The sequence below is a fragment of the Homalodisca vitripennis genome, chromosome 6 (genome assembly GCF_021130785.1).
Source record: "Homalodisca vitripennis isolate AUS2020 chromosome 6, UT_GWSS_2.1, whole genome shotgun sequence".
Taxonomy (NCBI): domain Eukaryota; kingdom Metazoa; phylum Arthropoda; class Insecta; order Hemiptera; family Cicadellidae; genus Homalodisca; species Homalodisca vitripennis.
In genome coordinates, this window is record NC_060212.1 from 134,884,427 (window position 1) to 134,905,679 (window position 21,253).

General features: G+C 37.6%; 1 protein-coding gene across 2 annotated transcripts in view; it reads left to right on the forward strand.

Moving 5' to 3' along the window:
• LOC124364938 (RNA pseudouridylate synthase domain-containing protein 2-like) overlaps positions 1-21,253 on the forward strand; it is a 159,769-nt gene that overhangs the window by 101,272 nt on the left and 37,244 nt on the right. For both annotated transcript variants that reach the window (XM_046820767.1, XM_046820766.1), the window contains exon 2: positions 2,504-2,587. In XM_046820767.1, coding sequence (XP_046676723.1) covers positions 2,504-2,587 — 84 coding nt within the window. The remainder of the gene's footprint in view (positions 1-2,503; positions 2,588-21,253) is intronic.

Genomic DNA, 21,253 nt, shown 5'->3' on the forward strand with positions numbered 1-21,253 from the left:
CTCCGTTCAGAGTCGGCTGTACTGGTAATATATTGAGTTTCTATCCTTTACAAGTATAATGTTACGATTTACTAACTCTTACGCTCTTACTTTTAATCGTGGAATTATGGGATATGTCTCATTTCATATATCTTTCAATATGCATTTTCAGTTGTTCGTGTAATACGTGAGAGGTCTGTAGAACAAATAGCGATATCAAAACCAAATTACAGTTTGAATGTGTGTATATATATATATATATATATATATATATATATATATATATATATATATATATATATATATGGTATACTTATAATCCGACAAATTTCACCAATCTACGATCAAAAATAAGGGTGTAGTATTTAATATTCAAATTTCAGTTTCTATTTAATATTTAAGATTGCACTTAAGAGATGGAACTGAAGATGGCCTTCATTATAGCCAGCTACCGTTAGCAAGATACACCGGCTATGGTACAGCATGAGCGCACTCTAATGGCCAGATTACGAGAGAAATAACCGTTAAAAAGCGCAGCTTCAACGGGTGCCATTATTGGATATTGTCGCAGGTATTATTACTATGGAGGGGATAATAGCGGTGTAAGAGTGTAAGGTTGCTGCTGTTATTGGCTTACGATCTTCAGATTGTCTCCTAGTCTTCTGACGGTGTGGTGATTTGATCATTTATTGTACAGTGCGATTGAAAAGAAACTCCTTATTTTCATTTAGTCATAAAATTCTTTATATTTTAAAATTTATTATCCAAATGGAGCATTAAATGATATGTATGAATGCGAAATGTTTCAGGCAAACAAGATATTTAATAAAAATTAAGTATGAAACATCTCAACATTCAATGTAAGCGTCTGTATTTTTTATCAGTTTTTGAAAACGTTTTTTGCTGAATCCTTTCTTCCAGTTCATGAAGATTCCTAGGTTTTGTGAGATAGACAAACTTTTATCCTTTTCCCAACCCTAAAGGAAAAAGCATCACAAGGCGTGATCTCCGGACTACGAGCGTGTGGTTCGTGTGGTCGTCGATCCTAACCAACGTCCGTGGGAGGCAGTTAACAAGCCACTCTCGACCATTCAATGCTGTGTGGTGGAGCTCCATCTTGCATAAATATCATGTTCTCAATGTTATCAAACGCTGACAAAATTAGCCAAACTGTGTTTTAGAGCATGCTGAGGTACCGCTCTCTATTTATTAATCCTCTCAAGAGAAAAGAGCCAAAAAACTGACTTGATGTCATACCACACCAAACGGTGACCTTGGGTCGGTTTTTGGTTTTCTCAGTCTAACATTACGGTCAAACTCTGCCCAGTAATGTGAATTGTGCGAATAACAAAACCCTCCCATTGTCAGTCTAGACAATGTTATTGTAGAGTTCTGGCCAATTCCGCCCAAGCATAATTTCTCTATTCCATCCGGTGATCACAGTCTTCAGGAAATAGTTCTTAGCAGTAATGTGGAATCCAAGGCCAAAAACTTGGAGTCCTGAAGAATGCCACAGTAGTGCGGTGTGTAAAACCACTCCCACGATCTGCTTGTCGAGTTGACATTCCGGGATTTCTTATGAACATTTCTTCAAAGATTTGAATATTTTCTTCTGATCTTGATGTTGATGGACGTCATTAATTTTCTATGACAGTTTTATGTTTTTTTTACATCCAACACAGCATGAGGTCCTTAGATATTGCGCCACCATCTTTGCACTTCCACTACTGACTGCCAGACTTCGTAACGATAACAATTTGTGCTCGTTTTTAAGGTGACAATTGTCCTGTGGCCACTTTCTTGAATGTTATTTAATTCTCAATCTGTAAGGGGAAAAAACAAAATTTGTATATTTGCATGTAACTGGCAACAGTGGTAGTCAAATAAAAATAGGCAGTTATGTTTCAAACCGCTGGTATTTAGGAGGACTTTTGACAGATAGCTTTAATGTATCGTATATAAAAGTCATTTAGTCACGGATAAACTGATTTCAAAAGTGTATTTTGGTGCTTGAAGTTCTTTAGAAAATTTTAATTTTCCACAAACTGCTAGACTGTTCTATTTAAATTAAATTCCACATAAAACCTTTATGTTTTGAAAGCTTTATTATGTAATAAATCATTAATAGTACAAATTTATTAAGTGCTAGTATCTATTGCGAATATGTCCGCTATATGATCAATATTTAATTGATGTCATAGGGTGATAATCATAATAGTTTCGGGGCTGAGATACAATAGTAACTATCGAGTTACAACAATGGCCTAGCAATAGTAGTAATACTCAATTCAATTTCCAACAAGATTCACATATGATGTGAGACTCTATGTTTATTAATTTTGACATTATGAGATCGTGTATTCAAATTTTTGGCTGAAACGAGCCAAAGAGAGCGGAAATGAGTTGGAGGTAATGTCAATTAAACTAGTTAGAAGCTTTATCAGAAAATTGTGAATATGCTTTGTATTGGACTAGATGCTGGAGAAAACAGGAATCTGACTGGAATGTACATATTTTGTTCCAGGACAAGGAAGGTCCAGGGGCTGCCGTCGGCTGTGAGAAGAGAAAAGCCTCTGAGGACATCGAACCCAATAAGGACTTAAAGAAGGTCAGTTGTGCTCTTAAATTATTAAATGTGAAATTAAATATCAGTGATTATGCATTAAACGATTTAAAGAACCGACACAGTGCTCTGATTAAGATAAACTTTTTGTTTGTATATTCTAACACCATATTATTTTCAAGAAGAAGAGTTCAAACAGGAAATTTTGTGATTGGCCCAGGCCACATCGCCAAAAACACACGGCTCTATAGAAGTCCTTGGATTTATTTAATATTTGTACACCATCTTTTTATGTAAATATTTATTTTACTGGATGTTTATTGATTATGGAGCATTGTATATGCACATATCCTATAGAAATATGTCCCCTAAGATAGAAACCGATCGTCAGCCACGCTAGTTTTGGTGTAGGTCGACATGGGACGGTATCAAAAGGGTTAGTATACTAAACGAATTAGTTTTATTAGCACACACACTTAAAATAACGTCAATTACGTAAATAAATGTTGATGCAGCTAAATTTTAGTCAGCTAGCAATGCAGTGATAGACAATATGGCGATTTTTGTCGCTTTATCTAGTTGTTTTGTTTTACAATCAACACACTACTATTGGAAAAAACTAGGCTGAATTCTTATATAATTCCAAGTGATAAGACTAGTTGTCAGGTGGCTCTCCAGAACACCTATGGAGAGGGGAGCCTGTCTGTGGATGTTGTCTAAAAGCAGTACATTGCCTTGGGCACTAACACACGTGTCCAGTGGTTTATCGAGCGCAGATGTGGCTGTGGCTACTCGGCTCTCTGACTAATTGTTCAACTTGGCTAGCCACGCCACAAATCATTCTCCCAAAAACGTCCCGAATTCCTGCCGAAATTAAACATTCCTACTCCATTTGTTTTACAGTTAACTGATGCCATAATACTTCAACGTCCATTAGTCTATTATTTGTTACATTAGAAAAGTATTAATAGAATATTTAATTCTTGGATTCTAAGTGGATTTTGCGCGGACGTAATGGCATCAAGTGGATGTAAATTCATCCTGGTATACTAGTATTGGCATAAAGATACTATCAAATTAGTTAAGTATAATTAGTTCCTGTAGATTAAATTGTACTATCTATGCCTTCCATCAAGGAAGACTTCAAGTTAGGGAACCGTAAAAAAAGGAATTTGGAAAGTTCCTTTCGTGACCTTTACTGCTACAAATACAATGCAGAATATAGACCACCTCATACTGTGACATATTAAGCTCTGTAGCATGCCTAGCCGACCGTTCTTCGGCGTAAGGAATGTTACCGTGAAGTAGATGAACTCTTTATTTGTCGTTCAATTTCCCCCGTCCTTACTTGGCGATGGCTTCATATGGCTAAACCGCCGTGTCGGATTCTTCTACATCTTTTTGCCCAGGTGTTCTTCTAGCTGTTTCGCTTCCTTGCCAGATGTTCGTTCCAATGAACTGTGTAAACAAACGCTATCTACAGTACCACTAAACTGGTCTTAAAACTGTTCTCTACCCGAGGAAGATATCAGATTGCAGATCTCAAAACGTTGTGTTACTAAATGATTTCTTGTATCACTGACCGATGGAAAATGTCCGAAAAAAACAAGTGTCCTTCACAAACCTGCCATTGTAAAAAAACAAACGTTAAACAAAGCTGGTTTTGAAGCTACGCACATTGAATCCCGTTTGAAAGGCTTCAATGCATGGTTAATATTTAATCTTGTTGTGTCTTTATTAATATTTAGCTTTTGGTGTTGTAAAACAGGATTTGTGTTGTATTATGTAACTTTCAAAATTGAATGAGCGGATGCAATTCCTACATTTATAATTTCTTTTCAATAAGTTAGGATTAAGAACTTATATTTTATAAGTTTCTTCTTAATTGTGGCGTTGACTTAAATCTCAAACGTCCACCTAATGATCAAATAGCTAGTATTTGATGTTGTAGACTCTTAAAATAAAGAATTTATGACTCCCGGGAAATGATTATTCCCTTAGGAACCTCCAGACAATTTTGTATGTTATTACTTGTTATTTCGTTTGCGCACACATAATCTCCTCCGTCTAAACGAGATGAGCCAGTGTCCAAAACGACGATAACGGCGCTGTCTGTGAAGAGGAGCCATAACTATTGCCATTATGCTGCTACGGGCAAGCTTTAGACGGTTTTGTCTTTTGGACGGCGTGCAATTCTACGTTATTTTATTTACACGAACAGCGTAATGGGGGGTGGGGGTCGTTAACTATTGCAACGCGTGCTGCTCCTGGTGGCCTTTAGACTGTTTTGTCTTTTGGACGGCGTGCAATTCTACGTTATTTTTTTACACGAACAGCGCAATGGGGGGATGGTCGTAAATATTGCAACGCGTGCTGATCCTGGTGGCCTTTAGACTGTTTTGTCTTTTGGACGGCGTGCAATTCTACGTTATTTTATTTACACGAACAACGTAATGGGGGGAGGATCGTAAGTATTGCAACGCGTGCTGGTCCTAGTGGCCTTTAAACTGTTTTGTCTTTTGGACGGCGTGCAATTCTACGTTATTTTATTTGCACGAACAGCGCTCAGATCATCTCCACCTTCCAAACTAGGCGACCCAGTGTCCATCACGGCGATGGAGGCAGCGCCATTTGTTGAGGGGAGGGGGAAGTCGTAACTATTGCCACACGCTCTGCTACAAGCGGCATCTAGACGGTTTTGTCTTTTGGATGGCGTGCAATTCTACGTTATTTTATTTGCACGAACAGCGCTCAGATCATCTCCACCTTCCAAACTAGGCGACCCAGTGTCCATCTCGGCGATGGAGGCAGCGCCATTTGTTGAGGGGAGGGGGAAGTCGTAACTATTGCCACACGCTCTGCTACAAGCGGCATCTAGACGGTTTTGTCTTTTGGATGGCGTGCAATTCTACGTTATTTTATTTGCACGAACAGCGCTCAGATCATCTCCACCTTCCAAACTAGGCGACCCAGTGTCCATCACGGCGATGGAGGCAGCGCCATCTGTTGAGGGGAGGGGGAAGTCGTAACTATTGCCACACGCTCTGCTACAAGCGGCCTCTAGACGGTTTTGTCTTTTGGACGGCGTGCAATTCTACGTTATTTTATTTGCACGAACAGCGCTCAGATCATCTTCACTTTCCCAAAATACCGCCAGCGGACCCGATTGTTCCAGCTGAGAGAGACTTTGCCTTTTGATGGGCCTCCCAAATTTTGAGACTCATGTTCAATTTTGAATCTCAACTTATTTTGTCCATAAGGTACTTCTTGCTATTCACATATACAGAGTAGCCTACAATGGGATGATTGTTCAATTTACAACTAGAGCAACGGCTCAATTAAAACATTACCCTGTTCATGATAGCTTATACTCCGAGACCTCAATGAACTTGACAATTATACAACCATTATTATGGTTGAATATTTCATGAAGTACACCTTCAATACTTACTATTTTTTGACATATTTTTCTAGCTCAAATATTTTCTTAACATAATTATTATTGAATTTATTGTTGTGTTACAGATTGTATTCAAAATCGTAATATATTTTGGTGTTGGGTTTTAATAGCTTTTCGTAAACTAAGGGTTTATTCTAAATTCCTAAGCGAAATTCTTTTAATATGATATCTCATTTAAGTATTTTTTAAAGTTGTATTTGTTAGAAATTATATACCTAATCATCTTTTGCCCAATAGTCCCTAGTGCAAAAATTGACGTTTTAGAGAATTTAATGTTTGTGTTTTGATTTTGGAAGAAATTAATTGAACAAATACCTTATTATAAACTTGTAGCAATGTGATAACAATACTACCGGTTTCTAAAAATTATCGGTGCATTAAGTATAGTAACATTTTAACCGTCCAAAAAGATGTTAAATAATTAAAACAACCGTTGGGATATCTGTCTAACATTTAACAGTGTGGACACACTTTATGCATGTATAGAGTCCAAATTATTTATTTTGGTTTTTAGGAGGACAAACAAAGAGAGTTAGACAAAACAAATTTGTTATGACCAAACACATTAGCTATATTCAATTTCCTTGACCATGATCTATTGCTTAAAAAATCCTTAGGAATTATATCAATGGAACAAAACCGCTATGAACCCATTCCACATGAAGCGAAGAGTGCCACAAGGGTCGGTTCTTGGGCCAGTTCTTTTCCTCTTACTCATGAATTCCTAGCTTATAAAATAATTGTCAAATGATACTTTGAATGTTTACTACCATCTCGTCTCGATTTTGCTATAGTACAAGTGACATATTTACATCTTGATCTGACTACTAGCTTCCAGTTTGGAGGCTTTGACTGTTTACTACCATCTCGTCTCGATTTTGCTATAGTACAAGTGACATATTTACATCTTGATCAGACTACTATCTTCCAGTTTGGAGGCTGTTGTTGGCCTTCTTCTATCCTACCAATAGCATTTAAACAACTATCATTAGGTGACCTTCAACATGCTGTCAAGGTGTATGTAACCGAAACACAAAATTCCCCAAGAGAATCTTAGGTGTCTGTGGAGTGTCCAAGTGCAGGAGTACGGTCGTAACTAACAATAGACGCGTGGAAGGTGTCACAGCAGGAGTAGCTACAACGGTACTAGAGAGCAGTGTCAGTGGAGTGTCCAAGTGCAGGAGTACGGTCGTAACTAACAATAGACGTGTGGAAGGTGTCACAGCAGGAGTAGCTACAACGGCGCTAGAGAGCAGTGTCAGTGGAGTGTCCAAGTGCAGGAGTACGGTCGTAACTAACAATAGACGTGTGGAAGGTGTCACATCAGGAGTAGCTACAACGGTGCTAGAGAGCAGTGTCAGTGGAGTGTCCAAGTGCAGGAGTACGGTCGTAACTAACAATAGACGTGTGGAAGGTGTCACAGCAGGAGTAGCTACAACGGCGCTATAGAGCAGTGTCAGTGGAGTGTCCAAGTGCAGGAGTACGGTCGTAACTAACAATAGACGTGTGGAAGGTGTCACATCAGGAGTAGCTCCAACGGCGCTAGAGAGCAGTGTCAGTGGAGTGTCCAAGTGCAGGAGTACGGTCGTAACTAACAATAGACGTGTGGAAGGTGTCACATCAGGAGTAGCTACAACGGTGCTAGAGAGCAGTGTCAGTGGAGTGTCCAAGTGCAGGAGTACGGTCGTAACTAACAATAGACGTGTGGAAGGTGTCACAGCAGGAGTAGCTACAACGGTGCTAGAGAGCAGTGTCAGTGGAGTGTCCAAGTGCAGGAGTACGGTCGTAACTAACAATAGACGTGTGGAAGGTGTCACATCAGGAGTAGCTACAACGGTGCTAGAGAGCAGTGTCAGTGGAGTGTCCAAGTGCAGGAGTACGGTCGTAACTAACAATAGACGTGTGGAAGGTGTCACAGCAGGAGTAGCTACAACGGCGCTAGAGAGCAGTGTCAGTGGAGTGTCCAAGTGCAGGAGTACGGTCGTAACTAACAATAGACGTGTGGAAGGTGTCACAGCAGGAGTAGCTACAACGGCGCTAGAGAGCAGTGTCAGTGTCCAAGTGCAGGAGTACGGTCGTAACTAACAATAGACGTGTGGAAGGTGTCACATCAGGAGTAGCTCCAACGGTGCTAGAGAGCAGTGTCAGTGGAGTGTCCAAGTGCAGGAGTACGGTGTAACTAACAATAGACGTGTGGAAGGTGTCAGGAGTAGCTACAACGGTGCTAGAGAGCAGTGTCAGTGGAGTGTCCAAGTGCAGGAGTACGGTCGTAACTAACAATAGACGTGTGGAAGGTGTCACAGCAGGAGTAGCTACAACGGCGCTAGAGAGCAGTGTCAGTGGAGTGTCCAAGTGCAGGAGTACGGTCGTAACTAACAATAGACGTGTGGAAGGTGTCACAGCAGGAGTAGCTACAACGGCGCTAGAGAGCAGTGTCAGTGGAGTGTCCAAGTGCAGGAGTACGGTCGTAACTAACAATAGACGTGTGGAAGGTGTCACAGCAGGAGTAGCTACAACGGCGCTAGAGAGCAGTGTCAGTGGCGGCAAATCGAGAGCAGCGTTGACAAATGGAGCGAGCGCGAGAAATCGACAGTGGCGTTTAAACATCGCTTGACACGGCCTCTGTCACGGTCCGAGCGCCACACAGGACAGTAGACTATCAAGCTATGACGAGGCTATTTAAAAACAATAGACGGTGCCAAGACGTTCGCTCCCTGCAGTCGTATATAATCGTAATCCGCTTGTCCGTGCCAAAGCTGAACTTTTGGTGGAGGGGGAGGGGTAGGGCTGCCAAGTAGTAACGTTTGTTCCTGAAAAAACTCTAATCAGTGATACTTTCTAATATTTCAAATTTTAATGGCACCATACATCTCTTCTAACCTAACTACAGAGAGCATCGTCGTTGGTCGACTATGAACATATTTCACATAGTCGACCTCCCCCACCTGACGAAGAGGATAGATTCCAATCCTCGAAACGTTGTGTTTATACTTTTTATAACCTATAACGATGGCAAATGTCCGAAATCCGGTTATCATTTAAAGAATTAACGTAATATCATTAGGACTGAGTCAAAATATAAATTATTATATGTTGACTCTTGAGTGTGACTGAAGCAAATTTGAATTATTTTGCATTAGACTTTTCATTTATTGTTTTTATTTTAATTGTTGTATCTAGATAAAACTTTAGAGAGTTAACCACATCTCCTCATAGACTTACAGGAAAAGAAACCGAGAGAATGTATAAATCCATCAAACCTATTAATAAAACAGACATAAACAAGATTTATACAGATTTAAGACTTCTTCCTTTCACATTTATTGTAGTAATGCACTTAAAACCACATATAATGTCCATTTCAATTCGTTAGGTTTAAAAAATGGTTTTTCAGTTTCGCTCCTCATTAGAAAAAGGTGGAAAACTTTTTCTAAGTGTAGGAAGCATTTATAATATAAGTTATTTTGCTTGTCTTGTGAACCCCAAAATGTATGTACAAATTGAGTAAACAATTTAAGGCTTGAGATTTTAGATAATTTTTTATGAATTTTTCTTCCATCACGTATTATGTATTAAAAATACTTTTGAATTATCATTGGAAATTATTTTCACTTGGTTCAATTTCAAAATCTCCTAAAAAGATGCTAAATTTGTAAATCTAAAGAATATAATGTAACACATTCGCCATTTTTATTAGAGCAAGATCAAATCTGTTTTAATAAGTGGATTGTTATGCGCCACAGAACTACGTGGGGTAGGGCTTTATTTTCCCCGGCCAGAATTCCATCTTCCATATTACTTACTGTTAGAAAAGCTGCTCCAAGGAGCCAATGATATATCGAGTGTACAGCTGCTAGAATGCTTCATTGCGCAGGCCTGGGATCATTAGCTCCTGACACATCTGCTTGTCTGTCTGTACTGTTCTGATTCATTAACCCGACTCGTCTTTTGTCAGGCTATCAATCAGGAATACCTACAGAGTTGGCATTGGGAGCTCTCCTCTTTATTGCTCGCTTTATCGCTCTTGCGCGCTGCGGTACCTACTCAAGGTCACTGTGCAATTCTGTAATACTTGTTCTCAGTTTTGAGAACAACGTCAGGGGAGTAAGATTGGATTGCGTCATTAACAATCTTTGGATTAGGAATCTGGATGGGCTTATAAAAAACCAGTGTGGTTTATGGCCTATGTTGCTGATACGGTCCCTAATTTTTTGAGATAGATAGCCTTGTGAAATTAAATAAAAGAAATCAAGCTATAAACAGATCTACAGGATCCGTACAGCTGTCAGTAATAGAATCGTGTTAGTGAAATTGGGACCGAATTCTTTTTCAATAGAAGCTCGCATAGATTACATAGTTGTGGTTTTACCATAAAAGAATCTTCTTTAAAATAAACGTAAAATTATATTTAGAGTTATGGACATTATAAAGGGCGCTTTCTTGTTATTTGCATTGTTTATACGTTAAGCTAACCCTTTGTATAGAATCTCTTTCGTATCAATGTTACTTTATGTGCCGTGAAAATTTCAATTGGAACCTATGTTTCATCACGCATATATTGCTTAATTAAAATTAGTTATAAAAGTTAAAAATTGCACTATCACACTCATTAGAAATTTTAGTGTATTATATTTCTCTGAAGGTAATAATGTCTTTTGGAGAAGTATTTCAAGGTTGTACGCCAGACCACATAAAGCGTAACATGTTTCGCTGAGGTTATATGCAAAGTCCGTAACTCATGTCATTGAAATGTGTTGACTACACGTGGTGTTACATGCTAAAATCTCATATGATTATGTTTGGTTCGTTCACAAATGTGTGTTCTGCGATTTTCTCGCTGCCATCATGGTTACTAAGTAGACCTATATAAAAAATATGTGCTAACGCTTAGCCAAATCCGATTAAGTAACATGGACCATCACAGAACTCCACGTTACTTACGTAGAGATGAAGCTTCATGCAAAATTTCAAGTTTTTAGGTCAGTTCTTTCTGGAGATATCAAATCGTGAGGAGACAGACGGACAGACAACGTTACCAACTCTAACTTTGCCAATGGCTTAGTCAATACGTAATTATTATACTGTATAACATGTAAAATGCTAAAACGTATTTTTTATGTATGAATTATTGTGTGACATCGTTTCTGTTTGTCTATATGTCCACATGATTTATCGATAATAAACTGCATAAAGGTTTATTTTTATACAGGCAACATCTAGGTCAACGGTGGTGCATGCCAGTCCATGGGATTCAGCTGAGTGTCAGTTAAATGATTTTTCATTTGCCTTAGGAGTTCTATACAGGCAAGATTTAGGTCAACGATGGTGCATGCCAGTCCATGGGATTCAGCTGAGCGTCAGTTAAATGATTTTTCATTTGCCTTTGGAGTTCTATACAGGCAACATCCAGGTCAACGATGGTGCATGCCAGTCCATGGGATTCAGCTGAGCGTCAGTAAAATGATTTTTCATTTGCCTTAGGAGTTTCTTACAGGCAACATCTAGGTCAACGATGGTGCATGCCAGTCCATGGGATTCAGCTGAGCGTCAGTGAAATGTTTTTTCATTTGCCTTAGGAGTTCTATACAGGCAAGATCTAGGTCAACGATGGTGCATGCCAGTCCATGGGATTCAGCTGAGCGTCAGTGAAATGATTTTTCATTTGCCTTAGGAGTTCTATACAGGCAACATCTAGGTCAACGATGGTGCATGCCAGTCCATGGGATTCAGCTGAGCGTCAGTGAAATGATTTTTCATTTGCCTTAGGAGTTCTATACAGGCAACATCTAGGTCAACGATGGTGCATGCCAGTCCATGGGATTCAGCTGAGCGTCAGTGAAATGTTTTTTCATTTGCCTTAGGAGTTCTATACAGGCAACATCTAGGTCAACGATGGTGCATGCCAGTCCATGGGATTCAGCTGAGCGTCAGTGAAATGTTTTTTCATTTGCCTTAGGAGTTCTATACAGGCAACATCTAGGTCAACGATGGTGCATGCCAGTCCATGGGATTCAGCTGAGCGTCAGTGAAATGATTTTTCATTTGCCTTAGGAGTTCTATACAGGCAACATCTAGGTCAACGATGGTGCATGCCAGTCCATGGGATTCAGCTGAGCGTCAGTGAAATGTTTTTTCATTTGCCTTAGGAGTTATATACAGGCAACATCTAGGTCAACGATGGTGCATGCCAGTCCATGGGATTCAGCTGAGCGTCAGTGAAATGTTTTTTCATTTGCCTTAGGAGTTCTATACAGGCAACATCTAGGTCAACGATGGTGCATGCCAGTCCATGGGATTCAGCTGAGCGTCAGTGAAATGATTTTTCATTTGCCTTAGGAGTTCTATACAGGCAACATCTAGGTCAACGATGGTGCATGCCAGTCCATGGGATTCAGCTGAGCGTCAGTGAAATGTTTTTTCATTTGCCTTAGGAGTTATATACAGGCAACATCTAGGTCAACGATGGTGCATGCCAGTCCATGGGATTCAGCTGAGCGTCAGTGAAATGTTTTTTTTTTCATTTGCCTTAGGAGTTCTATACAGGCAACATCTAGGTCAACGATGGTGCATGCCAGTCCATGGGATTCAGCTGAGCGTCAGTGAAATGTTTTTTTTTTCATTTGCCTTAGGAGTTATATACAGGCAACATCTAGGTCAACTATGGTGCATGCCAGTCCATGGGACTCAGCTGAGCGTCAGTGAAATGTTTTTTCATTTGCCTTAGGAGTTCTATACAGGCAACATCTAGGTCAACTATGGTGCATGCCAGTCCATGGGACTCAGCTGAGCGTCAGTGAAATGTTTTTTCATTTGCCTTAGGAGTTCTATACAGGCAACATCTAGGTCAACGATGGTGCATGCCAGTCCATGGGATTCAGCTGAGCGTCAGTGAAATGTTTTTTTTTTCATTTGCCTTAGGAGTTATATACAGGCAACATCTAGGTCAACTATGGTGCATGCCAGTCCATGGGATTCAGCTAAGCGTCAGTGAAATGTTTTTTTTTTCATTTGCCTTAGGAGTTATATACAGGCAACATCTAGGTCAACGATGGTGCATGCCAGTCCATGGTACTCAGTTGAGCGTCAATGAAATCTTTTTTCATTTGCCTTAGGAGTTATATTAGGTCAACTCAGCATCTAGGTCAACTATGGTGCATGCCAGTCCATGGGATTCAGCTGAGCGTCAGTGAAATGATTTTTCATTTGCCTTAGGAGTTCTATACAGGCAACATCTAGGTCAACGATGGTGCATGCCAGTCCATGGGATTCAGCTGAGCGTCAGTGAAATTTTTTTTTTTCATTTGCCTTATGAGTAACCATGTCCGCAACGCGACAATCACAGAATACATAAATTTGTAAACAAACTGAATACAACTATCATGACATTTTAACATGTTTCATAGTAATACATGTAACTATAGAAGCCTGTTACGCGACACGTGGTGTGGCGTATTCTTACTTTTTTGTTAGCCTACTACGTAAATCACCCCGTCACATCGGGGGAGAAACCTAAAGGTTACTCCGTTTCACGTCTCAAAGATTGTTTGAATCTAAAACCGAGACCAATCTCTCACAGTTTTTGGTACGAAGCTAGTAGTAGCGTATAACGTATAACATCTTGTCACCATAGCGCGGTGAAGCGTGGCGTGTCCATATCTATGCTCCAGCGAAGCAATCACTTAGCTTCAACCCTCGTCCGTTTAAGCTGCGCTTGTAGAAAGACGTCTCTTTTAAACAGGCGCTGTGGCTTTGTTCAGCAATCTCATTGTAATGCGAGCAAGATATAAGTGTAGCAGTTGTGATGTCCTAGTTTACTCGTAGATTTCTTTACGCCGGTAGTGGTTTTTAAACAAATATAATGTAAAAGAACATTTTGACTGGTAATTTGTCTGTCTAAAACTATCTAGCTCTATTCTTCTTCAGTATTATTTTATCTTCTACTCCCTTACTCTGTCTATATTCTACTTCTACTTCTACTCTGTCCATCTTCACAGTTGTGTGCCACACATTTATAACATTTATCAATTTAAATACACCCAAAACGACGTGCGGTTGTGCGTACTGAATGTAAAATTTGTTAGTCAGTTGTACTTGCGCACATATTGATTTTAGGCTAGTAAAAGCAATCTTAAATCTAAAATATTCTTACGGTCGCTTTTGATTTGTTTGCTCATCTAATTTTTAATGTGTGCTTAATATGTGCATCAAGCTCATTTAATTGTTGTTTGTATGTATATATATATATATATATATATATATATATATATATATATTACTATAATAAATAGTCAACTAAAACAAGAAGGACACACACACTTTATGGGCGTTCACTAAAGAGTGTCACACATTTTGTGAGACCCATTGTTGCGATAACCGTCACTTTATTAATTTTACTTTCATGCTAATAAGTAATCCATATTAAGGCCTGCTTGTAGTTAGCAATTATTTTTGTGAAAATACAGTTTTTATAAACTATAAATTCTTTATAAATTACCGTAAAAGACTGTAATAATTGAATTTAGAAAATTTAAAATAAATCTATTTGGATTTTCTTTTTGGAATAACTACGCATATATTATGGAATTGGTAACTTAGTTACAATTGTTCATAAATATTACAATAATGTGACTTTGTTTGCAAACGAAAGTGAAACAGCATGCTGGTTATACATTATTAGTTGGCTATACCTTTATACAAATTAGCGTTAATAGATTATTAATTAAACATTATAATTTTGTATAACAACAATATAGTGATATTTCCTTACTTATAGAATACTATGGAAAATCCTGTAACAACAACAAGAAACCAACGGACCAGTTTTGTTAAAGCAGTAACTAACTCTCTTTAAAAATAAATTAAATGTTACAAACAATTGCAGTGCATTTAAATGTACCCACTACATCAGCTATTCTGGTCTAAGTGTTGACTTTTGCCAGCTCATCGTCCTTGTACAACACATTCTTCAGAAAATACAGAGGAGGGTAATTCTTCAGTCAGCCGGTCGTCTTCCTCGACGCTGAAAAACAATTTGGCACCGAGTTCACATTCACAACGAAACACTCTAAATTTTAATCAAATCTCAGCGATTCCGATTATAACTGGTCTTCATACCCAGTGATTCTATTACTAGTAGACAGGCGCCCCAAAGTGGATACAAATGACCGATTAAATGTTACAACCTTTTCGATCTATCGCTGTTATATTTAATCGAGTTTTCATTTGAATGAGACAATCGACTGAAAACCTGCTTGGCATCTACGTCTTTTTCAGCGATATACCGTACAGGAATTCAAGTAGGTCAGTACTAACATTACAAAAGGAAGTAGTGATGAAAACCAATATTTACCAGTTTTGAAACCATATATATATATATATATATATATATATATATATATATATATATATACATATAGAGGACGTATTAAATTAACCTCTGTTGTTGTATCGAGATAGGAAATTAAATATACTCTTAATAAATAGTTACAGTATCTTTAACAGTAAGTGTTCAACGCTACAACACAACTAAACGTTGGTTTAATTTAAAAATGAAAATGAAGGGGGTCCGAGTGATAACAAAAAACTGGTAAGTTCTGTTCGTTTAATGCATACAACTGATGAAACATTAACCGATTGACAAAAAATTAGTAACCTCTCACCTAGATTGAGCCACCTATTGAATCTATTTGAGTGGTTTCAATGACACGACTAGCAGAAAAATATTAACCGATACAAAATTCTATATTGGTTTAGTGTACAACCATCGAGTAAATCTATTTCACTGCTTTCCCTCATAGGCCTACTTATAGATAAAAACGAACTGGCTGAAACTAGTTCACTCGTTTGGATAAATCAATTTAATAAGAAATTCAACGGGTACGATAAATGCCAATAGATTGAGTTGGTTTTCTCCAACTATTGAAAGGACCAAATATTATGAATCACGTTTTTCATTAATTATGAAGCTTTGGTTGGTTCACCCTAGTGGTTCTTTAAATATGGTGAAATAACCTTCGAGAACTGCGCACGTGTGACTCATCCTACGCAAGGATCGTTTAGATCCTACGCATTACAGGACGTAGTTGGCAATTATTCTAGAGGCGTCTGTGGACTGCAGTGATAGTTATACACTCAAGGCTTGAGGGTCGAGAGTGGGCCATTAACTACTTTTACTAGCCAGAAGTGTCTGGATTTGGCGCCTGCACCGGCAGTAGCAGGCGTTGACAATGGCGTGGTACGTCCAGGCGACTTACCTTACTCTTATTTATTGGCAGCATTTCTGCTGTTGTGACACGCATTAAAAGAAAATTTTGTTGTAACTATACAATTCCTTCCTGACGATCGTGAAGTCTTAAGTACCAAGTCAGTTCGGACAAATTGCTTCTGGCTTTGTAAAATTGATCTCATCGGGTTTTGTAAGGGGGTCACTTATAACCCCCCCCCCTCCGGGAGGGGGATAATATTTTTGTAAAGAGGTTTTTGGTACATGTGCCACATGGCTACAGTTAATAAAATCTCCTCAAAAATCTGGTAACAATATAATGTGGTAATAATACATAATGAACTTATTTTAAAATGATTTAGTTAAATTATTTGAAATATTTCTTGTGCGCCCGTTGAGGGGTGCATAATTTATTATTGAAAATTTGGAAAAGTGTATGCGAAATAGTGTGTTTTGATTGTTTTGTCCTACATTTGTCCAACCACACTGTTAGTTTTAAGGAATACTTTTGGATGGCATATAATAACAGTTATTTACAACATAAAATATCGAATTTTTTAATACGAGCTGGTTTCACACCTCAAACACAATTTAAAGAATTGTTTAGGAACGTTTTGGGTTGCATGACGTGGGTAACGCATAAAGACAATAAACTAGAGCCAATTTGTTTTTGCTACTTCTTCCCTTCAAGTATCTGTCACAACTTGAAATGTTTCTTCCTCCCCAGGCACTTTATGAACATCAAAGTGGAATTATTTCGGATTACAAATAACAAGATTGTGGATTGAAGCAGACATGAGAAGCACTTTTATGTCTCCTACTCATTTACCTTCAAGGTTTCACAAATTAAGTTTTCTATCTAATATAAGACTAAGAATTTTTCTAGAAAATCTGTTTTGTTTTCTGTTACAATAAACATACTGTATGTTATGTTAATTAATCTGTTCGTGGTGTGGTGATACTTCTACCTTAAAGTGCAAAAGAAGTGTTGAATCTTTTATCATAATCTCGTTGTTTTATTATAATTTTTATATTAATAAATCTGCACCCTTTAATGTTTGTGAGGCAGCAGGGGGATTTTCTGTTCCCGTATCCAAACATATTCGGTCTACAAATTTGATTTTTACCCTTCATAAATGTGTAGGGAAAGTTTTGGATTATTGGTTGAGCGTTAGCAAAGCCTATCACACGAGGACATGGAAGTTTCTTATTTGTCTGACTGACTATCCACACAGTATCTCGAATATGATCTGACGTCTTGAAATTTTGCATGGAAGCTTCATGTCTTTGCCGGGTGTCTTAAAAGTCCTCCCCCCCCCCCCATTAACTTTCTTATGAATAGAGATGGAATGATTTACTTTAGGGGATGTTTATATGACAAACTGAGACCACTTTGGCGCAGTGACGGGACTGAACGTGTCTCATATACTAACTGGTGAACAAAAAGAGATTACATGGCAAAACCAGCTATTGGTATTCCCAGGACTTCTAATGGGCTTCGGTCAGACAAAACAAAACCTAATAAATGCTATGTTAATCATGCTTGTTGATGTTTGTTGATTCTTGTAATAACTTGTTTTATGATTTTGTGTCCTACGTTCTTAAAATAACTAGTGAGTGAATGTTTAATCTGCCTTACAATAACTTAAAATGTAATTTAAACTGTGGGGTTTTATTTTAACTTTAATTGGCCACCAAATTTGATAGAGCAACATTAGAGACCTCTAGTTTGTACCATTCTTCTTCTTTTTTATAATACCTTCTCAGTTGGTCATATGAACATCTACCAAAGCAAATCACTCCATCTCTATTCACAAGAAGTTAATAAGGGGGGGGGGGACTTTAAGACACCCGGTATAGGCAGCATTGAGTTCGATGACGATGTATATAATTCCATCGGATATGGCTGAGCGTTAGCGACCATTTTTACATTGGTCTTACGGACAACAAACTATGATGGAAGGATAAATAAATTTGTAAACAAACTGAGTATAGTCGTATTAAATTGTAACATGTGGCCTACTTATACATAAGATTTCTCTAGAAACGTTTATTCTATAGACTTTAAATTTTACGTGAATTTTTGATGGTTCAAGTCCACTCATAGGATTTGCTTGACCTTCAGGGAAGGCTATGATTCAGTAGGCAACCAAATTTTCTCTTTTGTCTGCTGACGGGGGGGGGGGGGGAGGATGTAAAACTTTCATTTTTGTTTCTATATTTTGTCCGCCGGACATCTCAAGGATGAAATGAGTTATAGACTTGACATTTTTATACAACCTTAGAGTTTATTCCTGATAAATTTTGCATTTGTTTCAGTGCGTGCTTTTCTCTATAACTATATTGTTTTAAAATTGGTATTTATTTACAATACCGTGACCATGAAAAATGGACTTTTTTTCATGGGTTGGGCATTTATAGCCAAGTATTATTATCACAGGTGCATATAAACTGGGGGGAAAGTATATTATTGTATTATATTGATGCCTTTCGGGCATTATTACGTTAAAAATGGAAAATAACCGACAAAATTTTGTCGAACAACACTTGGAGGGTTAAGGATCAGGGGCATCACGTGATCTGGGATTCGACTTTTGCAAGCTCGAGTTAATTTTTTTTCTAAAAGAGCAAGCAGTGCGCAGCACTGCGCAGCGGGCAGGCATCGTTGACAGAATTAACGTACTTGTCAGCATCATTTCAGTAAAATTGCCAGAGATACTGTCAAAAACAGAGTTTTCAAAAAATCGTAACTCCTTTGATTTTCGTTGCCGACGAATTTTTTCTTCACTATTGTTTTCAGGAAAAATTGTAGTTTTCAGGGGAAAAAAATGAATATACCTTTCCATGGTCACGTTATTGTAAATTGATACCTTAAAATTTATTGCTCTTTTATTGTCAGTAGAGTTTTGTTTACTATACAAAGTTAGTATTTTTAGCCTAATAAATCCCCAGAACCATAAATTGAGAGTTTATAACTAATTTATGTGGAAGAAACAAGTATTCTAATTACTATATTGCCGTTTTATACTTGGCAGCGCACGAGGTGATAGACATTCAATTATCTAAGCTCAAGCAAGTGTAAGATAACCTAAAAACTAATAAAACTTCAAAAGCAAACAATGGCACAGAGGGCGCGCGGAGCTGCCGACCACGTGACCACAAAGTCGATCACGGAAACAGCTGTCTATTACTGGGTCCCTGGCCGCTGCCCAGTCAGTAGTCATTGTAATTGTATATGTGGGATCCATTTGCTAAACAACACTGTTTTCGCTTTCAACTGGTCTTTTTATAAACATTGACGGTGTCTGGTGAGCTGATGGCTGACTGAACCGAAATAACTCCGAACGGATGCTGTCAGAGAACGAATTCACGTACTAAAATAATAATTTGGCGTTTGCCATAACAGATTAATGCCTTCTCATAATTTCCTGCAGCCAGAGAAAAGTATTGTGGTGGATTCAATAGTAAAAGTTGTAATAAAACACTTAGTGATGTTCCAATTAATCTTTTTTTAAGTGACGTCCCATAGTATTGTTCTGATTTACTAACTTTTTTCATATTAGTGTACAAATACAGATTTTTAACCTTACTTATCCCAAAGAAACCTTAATCCCTACCCATGTATCCAACCTTAGACTTTCCATGTAAACATAGACTTTCAATAAATAAGAATAATTTTATATGATGGGATTTTAACTATGTAGTTCGTACAAATGCCATGTTCGACTAGATTATTTAAAAGTCTCATTTTATAGGTAGTCACAAAAATTAATTCAGTGAATTAAAATTTAATTAAAGTATAATTGGGTAGATATTTATTGTTGCTTATGTGAAGAAATATTTCGCACACTGTAGTTTGTAAGTAGTTTCACTTATCTCTTTTATTACGCCAGGAGGTTAGAACTATCGTTACTTAAAACAAATGAAAATATTATGGACTTAACATTTTCATACTCCACAAATTTAAATGTATGTATAACATGTATATATAATGTATATGTATATATAAGATTTTGTTTAGTTTCAGTGATATTAATATGCATTTCACATTTATAGATGTAACCAAATAATTGAGAAAGGTACTAATATTCAGTGCCTACGGATTATTAAAGCAATGTTGCTACTTAGCTGTATTCAGGTAAATCGCCTACAGAATGAAGGCATTCGTTGACAAATTTAACCTACACATATTTTATAGGGACCAGTGTCTTGGTATTTCTGGAACGAAATGGCTAAAACAGTATTATGTAATTTATTATACCCTTAGTGGTGAAAACCAAACTATGTTTTAAATATTCTGAATTAATGGGAATATAATTCATTAAACTTTTATTTAGTTAAAAAGATTAAATTATTCAGTTTTAAATTTTCAAAATTAACTAGTTCACAACGCTTTATCATCTAAGTTTTAGATGTTTGCTTTGTTCAAAAATAAATAAGTTTCAAATTAAATAGTTGGACATGTGATATGAATGTCATTTTCTTTTAATAATTTTCCAAGTAATAATGGACTTCTCAAGATTTACACTAGATATCATACAGGATACTTCGTAATATTTTACCATTAAATGTTGTTAAAAATTATGTTTTTTACCGATACATGTTGGGGTGAATAAAACAACTAAAAGGAATTGCGAAATAGAATTTCAATATGTAAAATATTTTCTCGTTGCGTTGGTCCGATTTAAATTTTCCCACTGTACCTATAGATTTAGAAACTCATGGTGGTACTCACAATATACACCTCTTTTAATCCACCAAACTACGGCTTTTGGGATTGGAGGTTTACGTGTTCCTGCAGCTCTGATCCAACACCTACTAAAGTTCATAATACGACTTGTTTAATCTCGAAGAATTCTAGTAGTGATTTTCAAGTTGCGAGACCCAAGTAGTTATCATGTTTATGAACTAGACAGAGCCAGTCTCAAGGATAATATACGTCCAATCAGCCATCGTCTCTTTTGCAGACTAAACCAGTTTACGGGACAGCTTATCAGTGCTGAACAGCTGCTTCAATGTTTCTGTCCGG